Genomic DNA, 19,557 nt, shown 5'->3' with positions numbered 1-19,557 from the left:
ACGAATTGATCAGATGCAATACATTAGATTACCCATTTACAAATTGATATGATACAAATCGAGCCTGCGACAACGGTTGAGGACTAAATAAACTATATTCGAATTCAATTTCAATAAAACAGGAGGTTTGGTTAAGGTAAGAATAGAGAACAGAAATAGACATTTTGCTATTGAATGACTTTACCATACTAGTTTACGACAATGTAAGCTGTAAGCTTCGATCACTTGGTCTGCGGTCAATTTATTTGTTAGAGAACAATGGAGGTTCAGTAAAACGCACGATCATTGAATGATTTATCGCACTCACGGGTTAAACCAGCGTATTGCGAACAATACGAACATATGCAAGTTACTGTGATTTTCATCGACCCCGATTACTTGATGACTTGAAATTGACTCGTGAATTTTGCTCCGAGTCACGAGTCAATCCGCATTTCTGATACGCCGAGCCAAGTCAAGTCAAGTCATTTTAGCAAAGTGACTCGAGTCAAGTCAAGTCATACAAAAAAGGTGACTCGAGTCTGACTCGAGTCAAGTCATGACTCGATTCATCCCAACACTGCCAGGAAGTGGGAAAATTTACCATATTTTCAAGATTTTTCTCCGGTATTGTAAGTTTGAAAATTTTGAAAAAGTGTCCTGCTTTCCCGATTCCAAAATATGGTAAACCTATGTTGAATTGAATGAAGACAGGTTTCGACGCCTGGAAAATCGGCACTCATTGAGATTGGAGTGCCGCGTCGAAACGCCAGATGGCTCTGGCAGGGTTGTAACCTAGGGTTGCCACACGACCTCTTTGGAGGATTGTCCTCCATTTTCAAGAAATCGAAAATGTCCTCCGAGGACGTCCAAATGTCGTCCTTTTTCTTATTTGTCCTCCTTTATAGCTGTGACAGCCAAGCGATCGTAATGCAGAACTGAATAACGACATAAAAATTGCCTTCTTTTCACCAACACAACAGTCCCAGTCCAAATTTTCAAATCGCCCTCTTCGTCCGATCTCATAAGATTGCCGATTGGTCAAAAGTGTCCCTCTTCCGGACCTCAAAATATAGTAACCGCATTGTAACCTAGTCACAAGCCAATCTACTTTGATAGTTTTGTCTCGAGTCATTTTCAATTAACTACCGAGTCAAGGCGCAGAGATTTTGAAGACTCGAGTCCGAGTCCAAGACATTGTTCAGTTTGGAGTTCAAGTAACGTTCAACCCACTTTCTCAATTGTGCTCGAGTATGGCCGACTGTTTTAGTTGGCCGTGGCTCGAGCGATATCGAATGCCTCACATTCACAATATCGCAATTTTCATCAGCCTTAACTCCTAACAGTATCTGGCCCTATATTTCAAGTACCAGTAGGCTACTGATGTGCGAAATATCGATAATGTGGTAACTTTACTGTTCCTTGAAGCAACCTTCTTAGTTGTCCGCGTACTGTACAATTCGTGGGTCGTGGAATCGATCACCGGCCGGGTCACACCAAATACTCTAAAACTGGTATACAGCTATCCTGCTGGGCACTCAGCATTCACGGATAGCATGAAGGAGAAAAAACGGGGGTGCAGGTGCAGAGTGCAGATTGGATGACTTTACGGTTCAGGCGAAAATAAATATCATATCTCTCTCCCTCTCTCTCTCTCTCTCTCTCTCTCTCTCTCTCTCTCTCTCTCTCTCTCTCTCTCTCTCTCTCTCTCTCTCTCTCTCTCTCTCTCTCCGTCCGTCCGTCCGTCCGTCCGTCCGTCCGTCCGTCTGTCTGTTTGTCTGTCTGTCTCTCTCTCTCTCTCTCTCTCTATATATATATATATATATATATATTTACCTATTAGACTACTTTGGTGGACATTCCTGTTTTGAAGCAGTTGGGCGACAATTATCGCCAACAGAAGGAGACAAGCTAGGCGTCTTGAAATAACTCGATTGGTTTTGGAATATCGATTCCGCGCTTTGTCACTGGTGATTTGCGGTTTATATCGCAGCGTTTAGAATATACACGAAATGTCCTCCAACTGCGGTCGCCCTAATTTTTCCCAACTTTTGCAATATCTAATAGACCACTTTAGTGGACATTTGCTACTTAGGGAGACAATTCGCCATTTTGAATTACCAGACCATGACCATTGCTGTTACTGAACTTAGGTGGACATTGACGTCGTATTATATGACAAGGTTCGGGAACCGGTTTCGTCAAAAGAGTCATTTACCAATGACAATCACTTATGACGTCACTATTTGAAATCCACGACGTCATCCTTGTACGATATCGATGATCGCGATATATAATTCGCCGTTTGTTAGTTTTTTATTCATGGTGTTTTGACTAATTTGGTAGTTTTAGAGTATGCCTATATTCATTTTTTGATTCCGTATTCACCGACTTTTAGCACAGCCCACTCCTAGGCTTTTATAAATCACCGGTTACGCGGATCACATGACGACGAGGAGCCTAGATAAACCTCCAACACTTGGGTAGGAATTCTCGTGTCGTCCTCAGCCGGACTCGAACCAACAACCCATTGGTGTTGCAGCTGTGGATTATACCAATGACCACGCCATTTCACCACGCACATATTTGCGTTTGAAAACTGCAGTGAAAATACGGAACATGTGTCTTTATAAGAAGCTACAGTTGGCCATGCTGCAGATTAGATCACCAGTTCTCTACGGCTAGTATGCAAATAACTACGACATTCAATAGCTACCTTGCTGCGATAGCAGATCTCAGTTACCATAAAATAATAAATATATTCATTTATTATAATCGACCCTAATATCCATCGGAAGCTTCTTGTTTCATGGACTTGGAGTGTATTAGCAGGTATAAGGCAATTTTCGGCTTAACGTAAGGCACACTTTTTGATCAATTATTACTAGTGCTGCAAGACAGAAACCTTCGAATAAAGACCACTTTAACATGTCTCTACCTCCTATCTCAGACTCTCGTCATGTTAAAGCCGCTTCAAATCGTTACGGATTAGCTGGAAATTAGTCCACTTCATTAAAATAACTCCATTAAAGGGTGGTGGGATAATTTTTTGAAATTAAGGACGACGAAAATGAAATGAGCTGACAAGCAGGTAAAATACGGGTAAATATATTTCTCCAGTGATAGTAACATGTATTTTTGTCGGACCAATTTAGATTTCATGAAATCAATCCCAGTTATGCAGGGCACACCGATGTCTCTCTGCCTTGATTCGAAGTTTTTACTGATTGCAAAGTCGCCATTCCTAAAATCTCATCCACAGAGACATCAATTGCATTCCTCAGCAACTCAGCGTTCGAATATTTCTCTGCCACTTGACATTGACTGATCCAGGGCGTAAATGATGCCGATTGCAATTGAGAATGGGCTATGCCAATGAATGGTATTTATGAGTTGAAAAAGCATTTATGGTACTTCACTTAGGCGTTGATACTAGAGCTGTGTATGTGCTGGAAACTTTGCGAGCTTCAGGGAAACGAAATGGTAACCCACTGAGCTTATAAAGCACATTAGATATTTTCTGGTCTTTCAATATCACCAGAACCCCCTTCTTGTCATAAAGTAATAAAAAACATTGGTGATTTAACACGATATATGGATACAATTAGTTATTAGATGGTATTCACCGAATGTGGAGGATGACATGAAAAAAGGACGATGACTTTTGATAGGAATAAGATCCGTCACGATGCCAATTAGTCTTATAATCCGCCTGTAAGAGTACTATAGGAGTGCTGCAGAGCAAATGATAGAATATCATAAATATCAAATTGTAGCGTGAAGGAATCCACCTTGGACCGATGAAGAATATAGATATTGACTATCACTTGAAAAATATATTTACCCGTATTTTGCGTGCTTATTGTGGTCGTGAATTTCAGTGTGTAAACTACTCTATTGGAAAATTATCTCACCATCGTTTTAACGTGTCTATTTCAATGAAGTGGACTAATTTACAGCTAATATGTGTCATCAATTACTTTCATTTACTGGCGATGTAGGCCCTTGTCAAGATCAAAACAAGTCTAAGGGACATCCCTGCCTCTTCAGGCATAAATGGAACACGATTTTTGGTCATGTCGGTGTGACGAAATTGGTCACCGTAAATACTATTATTTCAAAAATGACCGAAATTTGCATTTGACTGGCCTCGGCTTCTACGCAGCGGGAAATCCAGCAAACCTAACCGAACATTCGCCGCATTCATAGACACGCCTAGATCTCCAATTCAATCATGCTCGCTAGTGAGAGCGTGGCGAGATAGCGTATAGTGGAATAATCCACAACCGCAAGACCAGCTGGTTGCGGTTTCGGGTCCGACCGAGGTCGACTCCAGAATTTGTACTAAGGTAATAAAGGTTTATCTCGGCTTCTACGTAGCATCTCATTCGCGTAATCGTTGTCTTATGAAGGTAAATATGGCATAAAAAACATCGCCATGGTGTAAAATGTGAACAATGTAGTCGAGCACCGTGAATATCAAACAATAACGACCAAAATTGTTGCGGTACGCTATATTGCGGCGTGAGAATTGCTTTCATGAATCGCATCGATCTGATATCGTCTATGTTCACTGTTCATACTTTCGCAGTTGAAACACATTAACCTAGATTTACCGGCTCGGAGTCGAATGAATCTTCACTAATCTATACTAAAACAGTCAGAGTGGGTTTGTTGATGCAGCCATCCACCAGTAAAACCAGATTCGAAATAGTGAAGTCATGTAATATTGACCTTGATACCGATAGATTTCATTCATGTGCAAAATAATGTGTAACTAAAGCTATATTTGTCGCCAATACTCCGTTGAATACGCGTTTTGTAAGGTATCATAAATGTTACGGGTAATGACCCTGCCCGATCAATTATAATTACAATTATCAACATGGCCAAAGCGTCAAACCCTGTATAAACCAATCCCAACCTATCTTCATTTCGAATTGCGAACCTCCTTGATTACCTTGGCGCTTGATGGGGTCATCATCATTGTAACCGAGGTATTGCACGCGACGTAATATGATTTAATAGGCTCCAGGCTCCGCCCATGTCTGCAGGCCTGTGCTTCAAATCCCGCACTGATCATAAATGTCATAAAAAATAATTCCGGATTCCAGCCATTCACTTATTAAATTGTCAGCTTACTCTAAAAAAACACTGCACACCAAATTTGGTTCAATTCTAACAAGCATAGGACTCCGCAGATCAAATTAGAATTTTTAATTTATTAGGTAAAATTTAAAAAAAAATCAAATTTTTCTGCCAACCCCATGAAATTGTTGAGCTGTTTTCAAAGACGATGCAAAACAAATTTGACTCAATTCCGACCAGTAAAAGCGGAGTTATGTGAGTTTTTCGATTATAATCCTCGGATTATCCTGGATCGGTGGATCATCCGAGAAGTTCACGTTTTTCATAGGCGGGCTATCCGAGGTTCCGTCTCGGTCGTTCACACCACTGGGCCATACGAGGTACCGCTGCGTTCGTCTTCGGGCCCCGCGTAGACCGATACCCGATACGATCGTATCGGACTTTCAGCCGACTTGGGATCGGCCTTCAAAAAACAGTGTATAGCGCTTTTTTCACAGTTTTTTTAATCACCGATTTCTCGCCAACCGAATATCGTAGCCGGATAAATTTGGTACCGGCAGACGCGTAATTCGATTACGATTCCAACGATGCCCGGGAAATGGGGCTGGGACGCGTAGAAAAAGTTTTCTTCCAAAAACCCGTGATGGTACGCCAATACGGGTTACGCAATTGGTTTTTCGATCGGTCGGTATCAGAACAGACATCGAAATACCGATCGACAACCGCTGGTCCTAGGGGTTCGACAGAGTTATCCCCGTTTTCCTCTCGTCGAACTGAACGCGATGATATCCGATTCAACGGCTTGGGACCCGGGGTTGGCCCGGTATTGGCGTTTGAAAAGTCGGTTTTTGTCTCCCAAAGGCTACCGAATTCGCAGAATATACAGATCGATCAGTAGCTTAGGAATAGCCTACTTTTATCACAAAAAATTTAACATGCCGCCTTACTTACAGAGATAGGCGCAATTCACAATGTTGAATTAGGTCGATGACTTTAGTGTTGTATACGTACGTGCGACCAATTGCGTGCCATCAACTGGTAAGGTCTCATGTCCGCTGTCACCGAGTGACTGAAGGATTAGTTTCAGCGTTTTAGCACTTTAGCAGGTTATACTAAATGGACGTTACTTTGGAAGATGTAATAGCAGATGATGTAGAATGATGAAGATGATGTTATTAGCAGCTCATGGCCCCCAAGTTTCATGACAAGTATATTAGCATGAATCCTATAAACACGAATCTCATAAGAAAAGTTTAAGATGCAAACATGCCATGCGTGATGGAGTTACTTCCCAATCAGTGTTTTCATCGAACGATCCGTTGTGCGTATTGAAGAGTATTCTACATAGCTGCTGAATTCTGCGTACAAATAGCGTGTAAAAATGGATCGCCACGCCGACTCCATTTCCATGACAAAAAGTGAGTATTGAGTAAAGAATGCATTTCTCTTCTGTTGTGTTATATTTCACGCTAACTTTATATTTCGCGTTAACTTTATATTGCTTCCCGATTAATTTCAAATAGTTCAACTAGATAGTTTCTAAATATTGATAAATCGTATTTAAACGCTGTTTGAGAGAGCATATAGTTACGATAACATCTGCATTTTCGTTTCATTGATTCTTTTTAAAATCCAGTGTGTGGCCTATGCCTGATCGATACGATTGTCTCGGTCGTGAGACGGACGCAATTGTTCACTAACACGCCTCCTTTGATCTAAGATATCTGGCGTTGTACCGGTCATAGACGGTTACAGTCTTTTTGTAATGATAATTTTTATCAATACGCGTACATCAAGCTATATATCATATACGCGAGCAGCGTATAACCTGTTCAAATGCTGGTTGAATACAGAAAAACGAATTTTGCGCGTGTCGGGCAGACCAGACATGCAAAGTCTTCCCTGAACACGCTTCACCTAATCGGAGATATAATGCGTTATGATGGTCTTATGATGTTGCAGTACTGTGCTGTGGATGGCTTCTATCGACACACATGTACCCAGCCATTTATAAGCTATTTTATGATCATAAAACCTGTTAAAAGTGTAGGTTCTATACGGCAAAACATTACGCGGCTAACGATGTCGGCAGGCATGATTGAATTTTCACAAATGCCCGTCCGCCATGGCAACATATTTGCTTTTATGAGACTTTTAGGCACTTGCAAATTGTACAAGATAGCTGCAATTCAAAAGAATTCATTACTATCAATCTATTGGACACTGGCGTAGCAAAAAATTGCCAACGTGACTGGTGAGGCCGTACAAATGAGCCCGCAGACTTTGCCGTAATTTAGCTGACTGGTGTATATAATAACGCGCCATAAACAGCGATATCATAAGTTCTGGATAGGAAAGGACGTATGCCGATCATGACGCCAATAAATCGCACGTGGTGATGTGTATTGCCTTTCATATTGATATGAAAGAAACATCACTTATACTGCGTAGAAACGACGCCCGCGTGTCACCTATGTGAGACAATATACCCTGTATTATGATTGTCTTTCGAATTGGCAGATTTGCTAGATGTCTAATGCCATGGATAACAATACTTTATTCGTTATCATTAGTTATCATTGATCACAAAAACAATAGCTTAGTGACTGTGAAGTGGCTGCCGCGTTGTGTAATCGACACGCGGTGTGAGTCATCTTACGCAAACCGCAACACGCACGCTCAAATCGCATGTACGTCTGAGTTCATTACTTGATAACTGCATAAGGTAAACACGTCACTCAGGACTCTTTCGATAGATGATACAGCTGAGAATTCGGTCAAGCGATCACTATAACATAATAAGGATTAGAAATGGCGTCACGGCCAAATGAATACCAGTTTTCTCTTTTCTCAGATGAGAAATCGAGAACACTCGGGATAATTAAACTATGATATCCCATCGCAGTCGCCGTCAAATTAGCTCAGTTGGTTGAGCATTGATACGCAGAATCTGGCGGTACGTTAGGCGTTGGTACAAGTCCCGGGGTTCGGATTTTATGATCAGTTTTGTGAATCCACCCAAATTTTTGCATATAGGCCCGCCGTTCAGTAGCTCAATCTTGATGAAGCAACTTATCATGCTGCATTTTTGCTTTGAAATTTACTGAAGTTGTGTATCATCTCCAAACGCGAGTGTACTGTGCATGTAGTTACCAATTTGGCACTACATCGCTGCATTATTTTTCAGCCACTACAAACAATCGAGACGTCAAGATAGCTGGGAACTCACTCCAATGAATTTGCCGTCGAGCTGTTCAATGCGGACTGCGGAGGCTTCATATAATCAGACGCAAATGTGAATATCACTCCCTAGTCTGCCATAATGAGCAACGATGATGACGTTATACGCTCTGATCTCTTCAACATCAGTCAGTCAATATATGTAGTGTTGCCTTGCCTTGGCTTGAACTGACGGGGTCGTAATTGATACCCGAATCTGACTGCTTCTTACCGTGTTTTATAATAGGGAAACTAAAATATCTGTACTCGTGGAAATTATTAGTTAGTGCAACGTATACAATGTAGAATTGTGGGCTGTAAGCCTATACTGAGCGTTGTAACCGACGCATTGTGCGAATTCGATCCTCTGGTATTTAAAGCTGATCTAGGGATGGTGTGAACCCCTGAAAGGTTCAGGTTCGTGTGAACGCGAACCTTTTTAAAAGGTTCTGTGTGAACACGAACGTGAACCTCATGACGTCACGTGACGTCATATTGCTAATTCCAACCCTATCTTTCAATGAAGTTATAGCCTATATTAATGTACACAATACCTAGCGACGACTTGGGCCACATAATGCAACAATTCTGAAGTACATATTGGCGTTTTAAACGTCGCTATATGTATCAACTGAGGCAATCAAAGGATATAATACTACCATAAAATCAATATCTTTCGTCGCTTTGCCAACAATTTTGAAGAGGACTTACCAGGGAATATACGCTTATCCCTTATCGGTCTAGGCCAGACCGGACAATGTATTCGGTGTCTGAGTATTGCTACATTGATATTGATCAGAGTGTAAAATGGGTTTCTATATTTGCTACCGATATTACCTCATTAAGAAGTTATACAACAGTAGCCAACTCCTCAATCGCACAGATTTGGTTTTAATGATGCAGTAAAGATACGAAGTCCAAAGTGACCCCATACGCCTTCTCGAATTTTACATCAGAAAACGATATCAATCTTATTGATTGGTTGAATAAGTATCCTTCGCTGACTACGTATTTCGCTCGTGATGTTGTGTGATTGCGGGTCAAGCTCACAGCAGAGAGTCACTAAATATTCACAAACGGAAAACTGGATAATTCGCGCAAACTTTTGTAACAAAGCAAGTAAAACATATGAGATTGTCAAGGTGCATGCTCGTTTAGTGTTGATTTTGAATGCTGCCAGCGCCATGCATGGAGTGGCCCGCAGTTGAAATGCAATAGATTTGAACCAATGATGTTATAATGAAGTGAAAATTACAATATATGAAAAAGGTTCACAGTGCAGAACCTACCAAGGTTCTGTTGTGAACGCGAACCTCTAAATTTCCGAAGTTCACACACAGAACGCGAACGTGAACCTCACGTTCACACCATCCCTAGCTGATACCATAATATGTTTGATAAGTGTTTGATTTGACGCTCTCCTGCCTCAGCATTGTGACGTTATGAAATGACAAAAACAAGTCAACTAATTTACTACTTGCACTTGGCTGCTTTTCAATCCTATGTTGCCACATTTCAGCCTGATCATAATTATTTGTTTATGTTAGCTTTTGCAGAGTCATTTTATCCGCTCGATTTTTCTATCAACACTCCTGCATGGTATGAGCGGATGACATGAGCTACGTAGTTGAATTTAATGTAAAACGTATACGCTTGATTGATGTCAGGCGTTTTCGACTCAGATATGTGTTTCTGGTGACGATGATAGGGTGATTACAATAATTTATGGAATAAAACAAACTTACGAAAGTATGGAAAGCTGTTTGGGATCACATAGTCCGTTGGACCTTGCGTATAATTCGAAAATTACGAGATATATTGTTATTTATTATGCTAGTTGGTGCTGTTCTCCTCTCTCTAGCAACGAAATTGTTGTGGATGTGGAGAGGGGATGATTACACCCGCGGCCATATTAGGTCACATTTTATATTCATCTGCTTTGACTACTGCGTTCTGAGCAATATATTATTCTTGTATAGGTATAAAAGCCATAAATCCAGGGACTGTTACATAGCATCTCGCCTCACATTGATACAATTAAGAATCCTATATCTATTCGGTGATCGCCACTTTGACCGAATGTAGCACTTTTGACCTATGCAGTCTCCATTTAGATGCGACCACGTGGACCTGGTAAAATGTTTGTATAATTAATGATTGATTAGGTCTATAAAATATTGATAATTGCGTGTATATTGCTATAAATTTTGTATCCTCTCAGTCCGACTTCCTGTGCGGTATGTAATCAAACGATATTGAACTCGCCTATACGCAGGCTACTAAACTAAAAGAAGCGCACGATTCAAAATTGGTATTTTTTCACTGTTCAATAATAATTCGGGATGGGATGTCAGTTGCCCTGTGGGGTCCAGATTGCCACGACATGAATAAATGTGCCAGCACTTTAGGCACCCGTACAAATACATTTTTATATCGAAGTTTACGGTCAACATAAGGGCAATCCCTTTCGACTAATGTGTTCTCGCTGACGATCTTTTTGGCACACTTCTATGAGACCCATGCTCGCCCAAACTTCATATATCTTCTTACATCTTGGCGTGGTAATGGTCAACGCTTAGATGCCTACTTTCATAAATGATGCGTATTTTTTGTGGAGGAAGGGTGCCTAATAATCAAAACATTTATCTACATGAAATCGCGTATAGTGCGAGCAGAATTAAAAAGATGCAAAAATTTTCAAATATTAATTGTTCATTCACGAAATAATATTTGGCACCCTTAATAAATACCGCGCTTCGTAGTTTCATCATTCTCCTCTTTGTTCAATATGTCGCAATGCATCTTTTGTACCGCACTGTTCATTGTCTGGCTTGAGCGGAAACAATAATTTGAGCTAAATTAGAAATAAAAGTCGGGTGTCCGCGGAGGCTCGAGACGGTCCAAAGGGGGTCCGCAAGGACATAAAAGGTTGAGAATAACTGACGTAAGGTATATTCCTTATGCTCGCAACTGACAGAGCATCTTCAAGCGGCCTTGACACAAGCAAATCAACGACCTATCAGCTCAATATATTGGGTGCGAGAAATACTACAGAATATTTATCATGCTATAACCAATACATATATTTGATGGAGCTGTATTAAGGTAAAGCAGTAATTCTTTTTCACAATGTGTATCACGAGTGTTGAACAACATGTAACAATGATGTAGTGCCTTTTCGCCTATGCTAAGAGCTAATAAGGGCCCAAATATTAGGAGTCGACATTAAAATCGTACTACCCGCGGTGTCTACCAAAATCGCAACTAGAACTTATGTTGAGTCATCACAATGGTGGTCAGCATTTTTTGTGTCGTCATTTTTTAACACAGTGTATAAATGCTTAAAATCCCTATATATACCGGAATGGTTCGAACTGAGTGAATCCTAAACAAAAACTATCATGTATGCAAAGCGGTGTCATTTTATACACGCGAAAAGTGGAAGAAAATCCCCCCTATTGGTTGTCGACTTAATGCCACTTTTCAAAATACGGGGTTTATACAGGGGTCAAAATGTCGCCATTGTAACTCTAAATTCCTGCTACTTCATGGCTTGATTTCTTTTGTAAGGGGCAAATGAGGGACTAATGAGCGTGGTCCCAAACGGATTTGCTTAACAGACGATAACAACTGAGGGAAAAATGTCGCCAAGAATTAGGGGGACACAAAATTGTCTCCCTATTTTTTTCGTCCCCCAACTGCTACAAAAATAAGTACGATTGTCTCCCAAAGTAGCCTAATTAGGTAAATATATATATATATATATATCTCGTACCCGCCCCTGTAGACTTCATGTAGGCTACCCGTTGTTTAGAGTTACCATATTTTGGAATGGGGAAAGGAGGACACCTTTACCAAATCAGAAAAGTTAGTTGGTCGCCAAAACTGAAATCTAATTTTGCTTCAAAATGGTGTGTTAAAAAAGGTCATCACTTTCATTACACTGCCGATTTACATACTTTTTACTTAAAATTAGGGGTGTTGACTAAAAAAAGGTCGTCGCCTTCGATCGAACCACAAATTTCCCGCTCGAACGCCCGCCTTTGCTATTTAGCGTCATTTATGCCCATTTTCACTCGAATCTGTCCATTATCTTACCTGTAAAAGCTATAAAGGAGAACGAATTACCAAACAGGAGGACATTTTGGCGTCCTCAGTGGACATTTTCAAAAACCTGAAAAAAGAAGACGTTTGGTAACCCTACCGTTGTTATCACTTAGTTGGGAGTAATCCGGAATATATACCATTAATTGACCCAAGGTTATCTGTATTGTGAGAGAGAGTCTTTATTTTCGTCTAACCATTGTAGTGGTTTATATGTATGAACTTGAGCACTTGTAACAAAAGAAGTGCAATGGTGGACGTTGTGAAAGCTACCAAGATCGTACTTTCAAGATCTGCCAGCAGCTCAACAAAGTAATTAGTGGTTTATTTAAATCTTTGTATCCCATATGCTTTAGCCAGGTATTGAACTGATTTGTTTTCAATTTGGACGTGACGTGTGTTTACCTTTTTACCGACATATAGGGTAGGGTTACCATATTTCAGTAACCCAAATTCCGGACACTCTTTAGCGCACACTAGTGGATTTCTAAATGAGTCATGACGTCACACTATCAAAGCTTTGTTCATAGACCAGAGGTGATCACGATCCGGTTCCGGAGTATGAGGTTGTGTGTTGTGTAACCGGGACCAAAAGCACATGTTTTCAGCCCCCTCCCGTCCACACATAAACAAATATTTTGAGCGCACACTATAGGATAATCGATGCAACTTCTGGGATTGTGCTTGCTTTATGAATCTGGTTTCCATATGCATCTGGTCGTTAGATTATTTGAATGAATTCCGTCAATGATATTGCTCGTTTAATATATTACTATATAGATACTACTAGGGATGGTGTGAACCTCTGAAAGGTTCAGGTTCGTGTGAACGCGAAACTTTTTGAAAGGTTCTGTAAGAACGCGAACGTGAACCTCATGACGTCCCGTGACGTCATATTGCTAATACCAACCCTACATTTCAGTGGTATATTAATGTACACGTTTTCTAGCGATGACTCAAGCCATATTATGCCACAATGCTGAAGTACGTACATACTGACTTTTTAGACGTCGCCAAATGTATCAACTGGGGCAATCAAATGATATAATAATCCCATAAAATCAAAATCTTCAGTCGCTTTGCCAACAATTTCCACGAGGACTTGCAAGAGAATATAACCTTACGTATTAACGGTCTATGTCAGACCGGACAATGTATTCGATGTCTGACTATTACTATGTTACTACGTATTGCTACGTTGATATTGATCAGAGTGTAAAAACGGGTTTCCATACTCGCTACCGATATTACACCAGTAAAAAATTATACAGCACTACAGCAGTAGCCAACATCCCAATCGCACGGATTTGCTTTTTACAAAGCAATAAGAATGTCAAATAAAGATGGATCCCGTACGCCTCTAGATTTTTCACATTAGACAGCTTTATCAATTTCAAGCATTATTCACCGACTAACTACATCAGAGGTCTCAAACTCAAATGTGCTCGCGGGCCAATTTCCTAATTTGTGATGACACGCGGGCCGCAGCCTCAATAAATAGGGCTATTCAATCTATAACATCCAACTAGGCCTTATTTAACGGCACCTTGCAGACAGGCATTCTGCAACCATCGAGAAAATGTAATTTACTATTATACTATTCACGCTTGGCACGAACAAATCACAATCTCGAATATTTGAATGAAATAGTCTTTGTGCCGGGCATAATTTGTTAGAAATAATGAGTTTGGACACCATGCGAGAGGACGCATGATGATAACGTAAAAGCTGTCGGGTTGTAATATTGCAGCTATTGGACTTTTGAAATGCCACAATTTTATGTAGAATATTTTGGAATTCACTAAAGATTGATCTGATATCAGAGCATGTGAGCGGTGCAGCCTAATCGGGGTTTCTGATATACTCGTGATAAGTATAGGCTATTGTTACTGTCATTGTCAAAGTCAAATTAAACCAGCGTTAGATCAATAACAACTTAAATATAATCATTATTGTTCCATAGTAATAGCATTGCTTTTTAACCGTTTTAGCGATTGTACCCCTTGTACTTTTAATTAGATTTCCAGTGACCCCTGTCGATTTTCAACACAATTTCTGGTGGGACCTATAAAAATCAGAAATCCCATTCACATAAAACCGCGCGTAGTGCGAAGAATATTTTTCAGTTGAATAAATTAGCCCAGAAAATATTCCACAGCATATAGGCCAATTTCCACAATGCATCTGGTACCCCCTATGGTGTTTTGTACCACGAAGGGGATACGGACCTGTGGTTAAGAACCCCTGGAATAAAAATGACTAATCGCGGAAGAATCCATTGGTGTTACAGTTGTGGAGCGTACCACTACCTTTCTCGCCACCGATAATAACATGGACAGGGAGAACAAACAACATCCAGCATGTAACCAAATATACGTCAGGGGGGCCACAGAATGCCAATGTTTTCCATACAGACCTGATTAGATTTCTATATTCTATATACCCTACGCAACACAAGCTACGGGCTTTTGATATATTACTATTCCCCACGACAGCTTCCTAGATTTTTGCGTCCGTAGGATTTCCAAGTCACTATTCCGAGAGGCGAGTCCTTCACTGGTTTTAACGTTCGACCTTACTCAACTCAAGTCATTTTTAGTTTATCACTCAGTCAATCCAAAATCGAGTAATTTGACGAAAGGTCGCACCAAACAAAATCACAATTATCAGTCACGAATCATCAACGGTTCATGTTTTGTCATCATGAACCTGAAATGTGACGTAATAGCGATCTTCCACTGCATGGTAGATTTTAGGAAGCGATGTGATAGTGAAGTTTGTTTAGATTTCAGGTTTTTGTAGTAGTTTTAGAGGGAACTTTAAGTTCCTAAATCTAAAAAAAGATATATGACACTAGAATATTGTCGAATACTTGAAATTGAAAAATGCCTTCGTGGGCCGCACAGAATGTTCTCGAGGGCCGCATGCGGCCCGCGGGCCGCGTGTTTGAGACCTCTGAACTACATGTTGCGTATTCCGCTCTTGATGATGTGTGATTGCGGTTCACATTTACAAATGGAAAGCTGGATATTTGGAGCAAACTTTTGTAACAAAGCAAGTATTTTTTCGATTGTCAAGGTGCATGCTCGTTTAGTATTGATTTTTTTATGCTGCCAACGCCATGCAGAGAGTGACCCGCAGCTGAAATGCAATAAATTTCAACCAAAGATGTTATAAGGACGTGATAAATTGTAATATATGAAAAAGGTTCACAGTCCAGAACCTACCATGGTACGTTTGTGAACGTGAATCTCTTAATTTCCGAGGTTCACGCACAGAACGCGAACGTGAACCTCACGTTCACACCATCCCTAGATACTACTCTCCGCCCCAATGATCAGAGTTAGCGGTAGAGCTGATGGAGGATGATGAGTTCGAAAATACAGGGAGCGTAATTGCACATCGTTAAGTCATGTTCATGTCCTACCGATAAGATTGTTGCCGGTGCGCACCACATAGCTTTATAAACACCCCTCTTCCAGTGATTTCCAACCTGGTTCCGTGGGCCAGATCAAAATTTGACGAGCTGAATACTAAATGAAGTCAGCACCTTTGCCCAGACTTACTCACGGGCTATTTTGAAAGCTGATTACGTTCAACATGTTCGCAAACCCTAAAATAAAAGCCAACTACCCCCTGTTTGGAACCACTATCGTTGAATAAAGCATATAAACAGCCTTAACGATATCTAGGAATAAACCGTTCTCCTATAATTTGGATTACAATGAGGCTTATTTCAGTAAATGAAAGTTGTTTTTATTTATATTTCATTGCAGTTTTTTCGAGGGTGGTAGTCTCCATATTAAAATCAATAAATGTGACAGTAAATCGCGCGCAGCGCGAAAAAAAAAATCATGCGTCAGCATAAATATTCCCAAAAAATATTGTTTTTATGCTGATTTACGAAAAATTTATGAGCCTACGTCAAGTCCTTAAAATTCCGGACATTTGGCCTATTTTAGAAATTCCTCCCGGACGCTAGTTCGAACAGTGAAATTCCGGACATGTCCGGGAAATTCCGGACGTATGGCAACCCTAATATAGGGTATAGGGTCATCGGAACTGTCTCAAATATGTACTGCCTCCAATATTCAGTAGCAACGTATTACGCACCAACTGTATTTGGAAAATGCAAGTAGCACGTGCCCGGGCTAAAACACAAGCATACAGCGTACGTGCTTCCCAACCGAAGTGTCGCGAAAAATTTCTAAATAATACAGTTTCCAACTCAATTTGCCAATTACGCCTAACATTTTTTCTACTCGCTATTAAACGAGCATATACACGTTCTCCTCTAAATTAAACTGTTTTGCGCCCATAATCACCGTGGCTTACAATAATTCGCGAACCAGACTTTCGTAACAGTCATTTTGATTGGAGCAAGAAATTTGGCAGTGTGTTATACTGATTATGTATGCCTGAGAATTGGAATCAGGGATAGACCTATATATAAGTTTTATATATCCCTGATTGGGATTAGCCTATATTCTTCGCGTAGGCTTTGCAAACGTTGAACGGGAAATGCAGCAATCCCGCCCGAACTGTATCAGCCAATAATTGGCGCGAAAAAAACTACCAAGAACTCCTTTTTGTTCGACGAAAAATACTCATACGCGCTTTCTCGTCTGTAATCATCGGTAACGTGTACTAATTCATGCGACCTTGAGACACTCGTATTCCCGTATTATCGCGGAAATTAGGTCCCTTGTCGGTTATCAACACGACACATTGTGCGTTAAGAGACGTTCTCATTCGTTCGGTCATATTTCATATGTCATTGTGGGTCGCACAACGAAACCTGGATGAAAAGTGGGCCCGCGAACGGAAAAAGGCTGCGAAGCTATGGCACACATGACTAGCCTATATATTCCCAATTTCTACCAGAACAAAAATTATGGAAAAATAACAATACTATCTAAAAAATACGATGGTAGTCCACTGACCTTGTATAAGATTTCAGTTACTTCAGGTTTGCTCACTTTCGATTTTCCTAAGACTTGTATGTTAAATGTCGAAACGAGTAACTTGGAGTTCCACACTTCATCATCATCGCGACTACATTCATTTCCAGTTGCGAGTGTCAGGGTAAGTATCCCGATGAGCAAATGGAACGTAGTTTCAAACATGCTGCTGTGTAACAGAACAATATGATAAACTAGACTGGCGCACAATCACGAATTTCTGCTGGAGCTAGGTAATCAACGGAGATATCAGTGTAACTTTCAATTCTTTTTGTACATACGCGATCAAATATTGACTCTGAGCACACAAGTTTGTGGCTTATTGCCTCCTCGCCGCGACAGATTTGGTATATGTGTCGAGACGCCAAAGTTTGTCTCGGTTTACCCTGAACTGTGACTTATTTATTAACAAGAAAATCTCAACTTCGGCGAGGCAGATGGAGACTTGTTCAAATTACTGTATTTGCCAAATGTCCAACTATAGAACTACAACTACTCACCTTTCAATACTCACAGACTAACCTGACCGACTTTAAAAATCCGCAACTAACTAACTAAAACTAAACACAACTAACTAATATCTAGTACGAATTACTGTATTGCATTTGAGCTGCGACTTATTGGAGATAAAATCGGCATTTCAACAAACGGAGTCTCTAGTTTGAAATGGGAGGAGTTTCCATCCCAACAGCCACCCCTGGCTACGCCACTGTTAGTGATGACTCTGAACTAGCAATGGCTGCAATCGACAAGAAACTGGCGTATTCGAACTGGTTGTCGCGGAGATTACTTATTAGCTGAATAGATCATTTAAAATTTCGCTTTACCTGACTTTTTGAGCGACAGTTTCATCGCTGCAGTATCATATCCGTTGAGGTCTTATTCATAATTGAATGACAACTTTACGACAGTTCGCAGTTTGTGCCAATGATGATCTGATACGCTGTACTGTACACATTGGTAAAATATTCATAATTCAGTATTGGATGGGTAAACAAACACTAAACCAGTGCTTCTCCTCAACCTTTTTCAATTCGCGACCCACTTTTCATCCAAGTTTCAATGCAAACCCACTAGACGCCCTTTCGCGATTAACGTTTAAACCACTGCTCGAGGGTGCCAGTTTTTATGTTGTCAGTGTGTTACAGACTTACAGTTATCTGGTCGCGCCTATAGCGTGAATATTTTCCGGAATTCATGATGGCATTCGGTCAATGATATTGCCAATTACATATACTACTATGAATTTTTGGCGACAGCGATATTTGGAGACAGTCATTTAGACGCCTATCGTAGGCTATATAGTCCATGGAAAATTCGGCATACATATACCGAAGGTTTCGATCCTTTTCGGCAGAGTTTTTCTCACTGTCGACCTTTTTGGCTGCACAATTCGCGGAGTCGCATGTTGGCCGAAACTTCATGTGTCTTGGTGTGTCTTGGCGCGGTAATGGCCAACACCGAAAGGCCTATTTCTATAAATCATGCGTATTATTCTATTAGGGAGATGGGTAAACTGCCATTAAAACCAAGACATCTAACGATGCCAATTCGTGCCATGAGCGCAGAAAAATTGAAATAAGTTGAATAACTCTCAAAACAAATACTCCATAATTTATCTTGATTCATGAGATCATTTTGGCCCCTCTTCAAGCTCGATGCACCAATTGGGGGATTGGGGTGGGGCAGAAAAAGTCCTGCATGTAACAGATGATTACAGACTTGAAACGCGAATCTAGGCTCCTCGCCATCCGATCTGCTTAATCAATCAATCAGGTTTATTAATATTTTCATCGTTTCAAAACATCACAAAGACTGCTATACAGTGAAAAGATAGGAAGGTGTCGAAACAACTTGGAGGAGCCTTTAAGATCAGACACCCACCTTGGTCTAGGCGAAGTACATAGGAGGCATGCACATTGCACACTGAATGAAAAGTAATGCAGAGAATATACGACGCAAGCGACAAAATGAGGTGGCATGTGGCGGAGGGCGAGGTCGATGTTTGGTCGTGGTCCGGTAATCCTGAAGACTGGCTAGTATTGTGTTTTAAAAAAGTCTGGAAGTGGACCGTGCTCCAAGTCGTCAGATGCGGAATCATAATAAAGAATATCGGCCTGATGGGGAGATGTGGTACCGATGGATCACTGGGACCGAAAATACTTGAAAAATTCTCCATGATAATACCATGATTACACTCCGTGAA

The 19,557-nt window shown here is 40.6% G+C and overlaps 1 protein-coding gene across 1 annotated transcript in view; it reads right to left on the bottom strand.

The window, feature by feature from the left end:
• LOC145444379 (uncharacterized) overlaps positions 1-18,095 on the bottom strand; it is a 42,955-nt gene extending 24,860 nt beyond the window's left edge. The window contains exon 1 of the mRNA XM_080322346.1: positions 17,334-18,095. Within this exon, the coding sequence (XP_080178472.1) occupies positions 17,334-17,516 (183 nt within the window). The 5' untranslated portion in view covers positions 17,517-18,095. The remainder of the gene's footprint in view (positions 1-17,333) is intronic.
• Between the last annotated feature and the right edge of the window lie 1,462 nt (positions 18,096-19,557).

This window comes from Botryllus schlosseri, chromosome 8 (genome assembly GCF_051294905.1).
Source record: "Botryllus schlosseri isolate E-star chromosome 8, Bs_hap1, whole genome shotgun sequence".
In the NCBI taxonomy this organism is placed as follows: domain Eukaryota; kingdom Metazoa; phylum Chordata; class Ascidiacea; order Stolidobranchia; family Styelidae; genus Botryllus; species Botryllus schlosseri.
The sequence above is the reverse complement of the archived record's forward strand: the minus strand, read 5'-3'. Positions and strand labels throughout refer to the sequence as shown.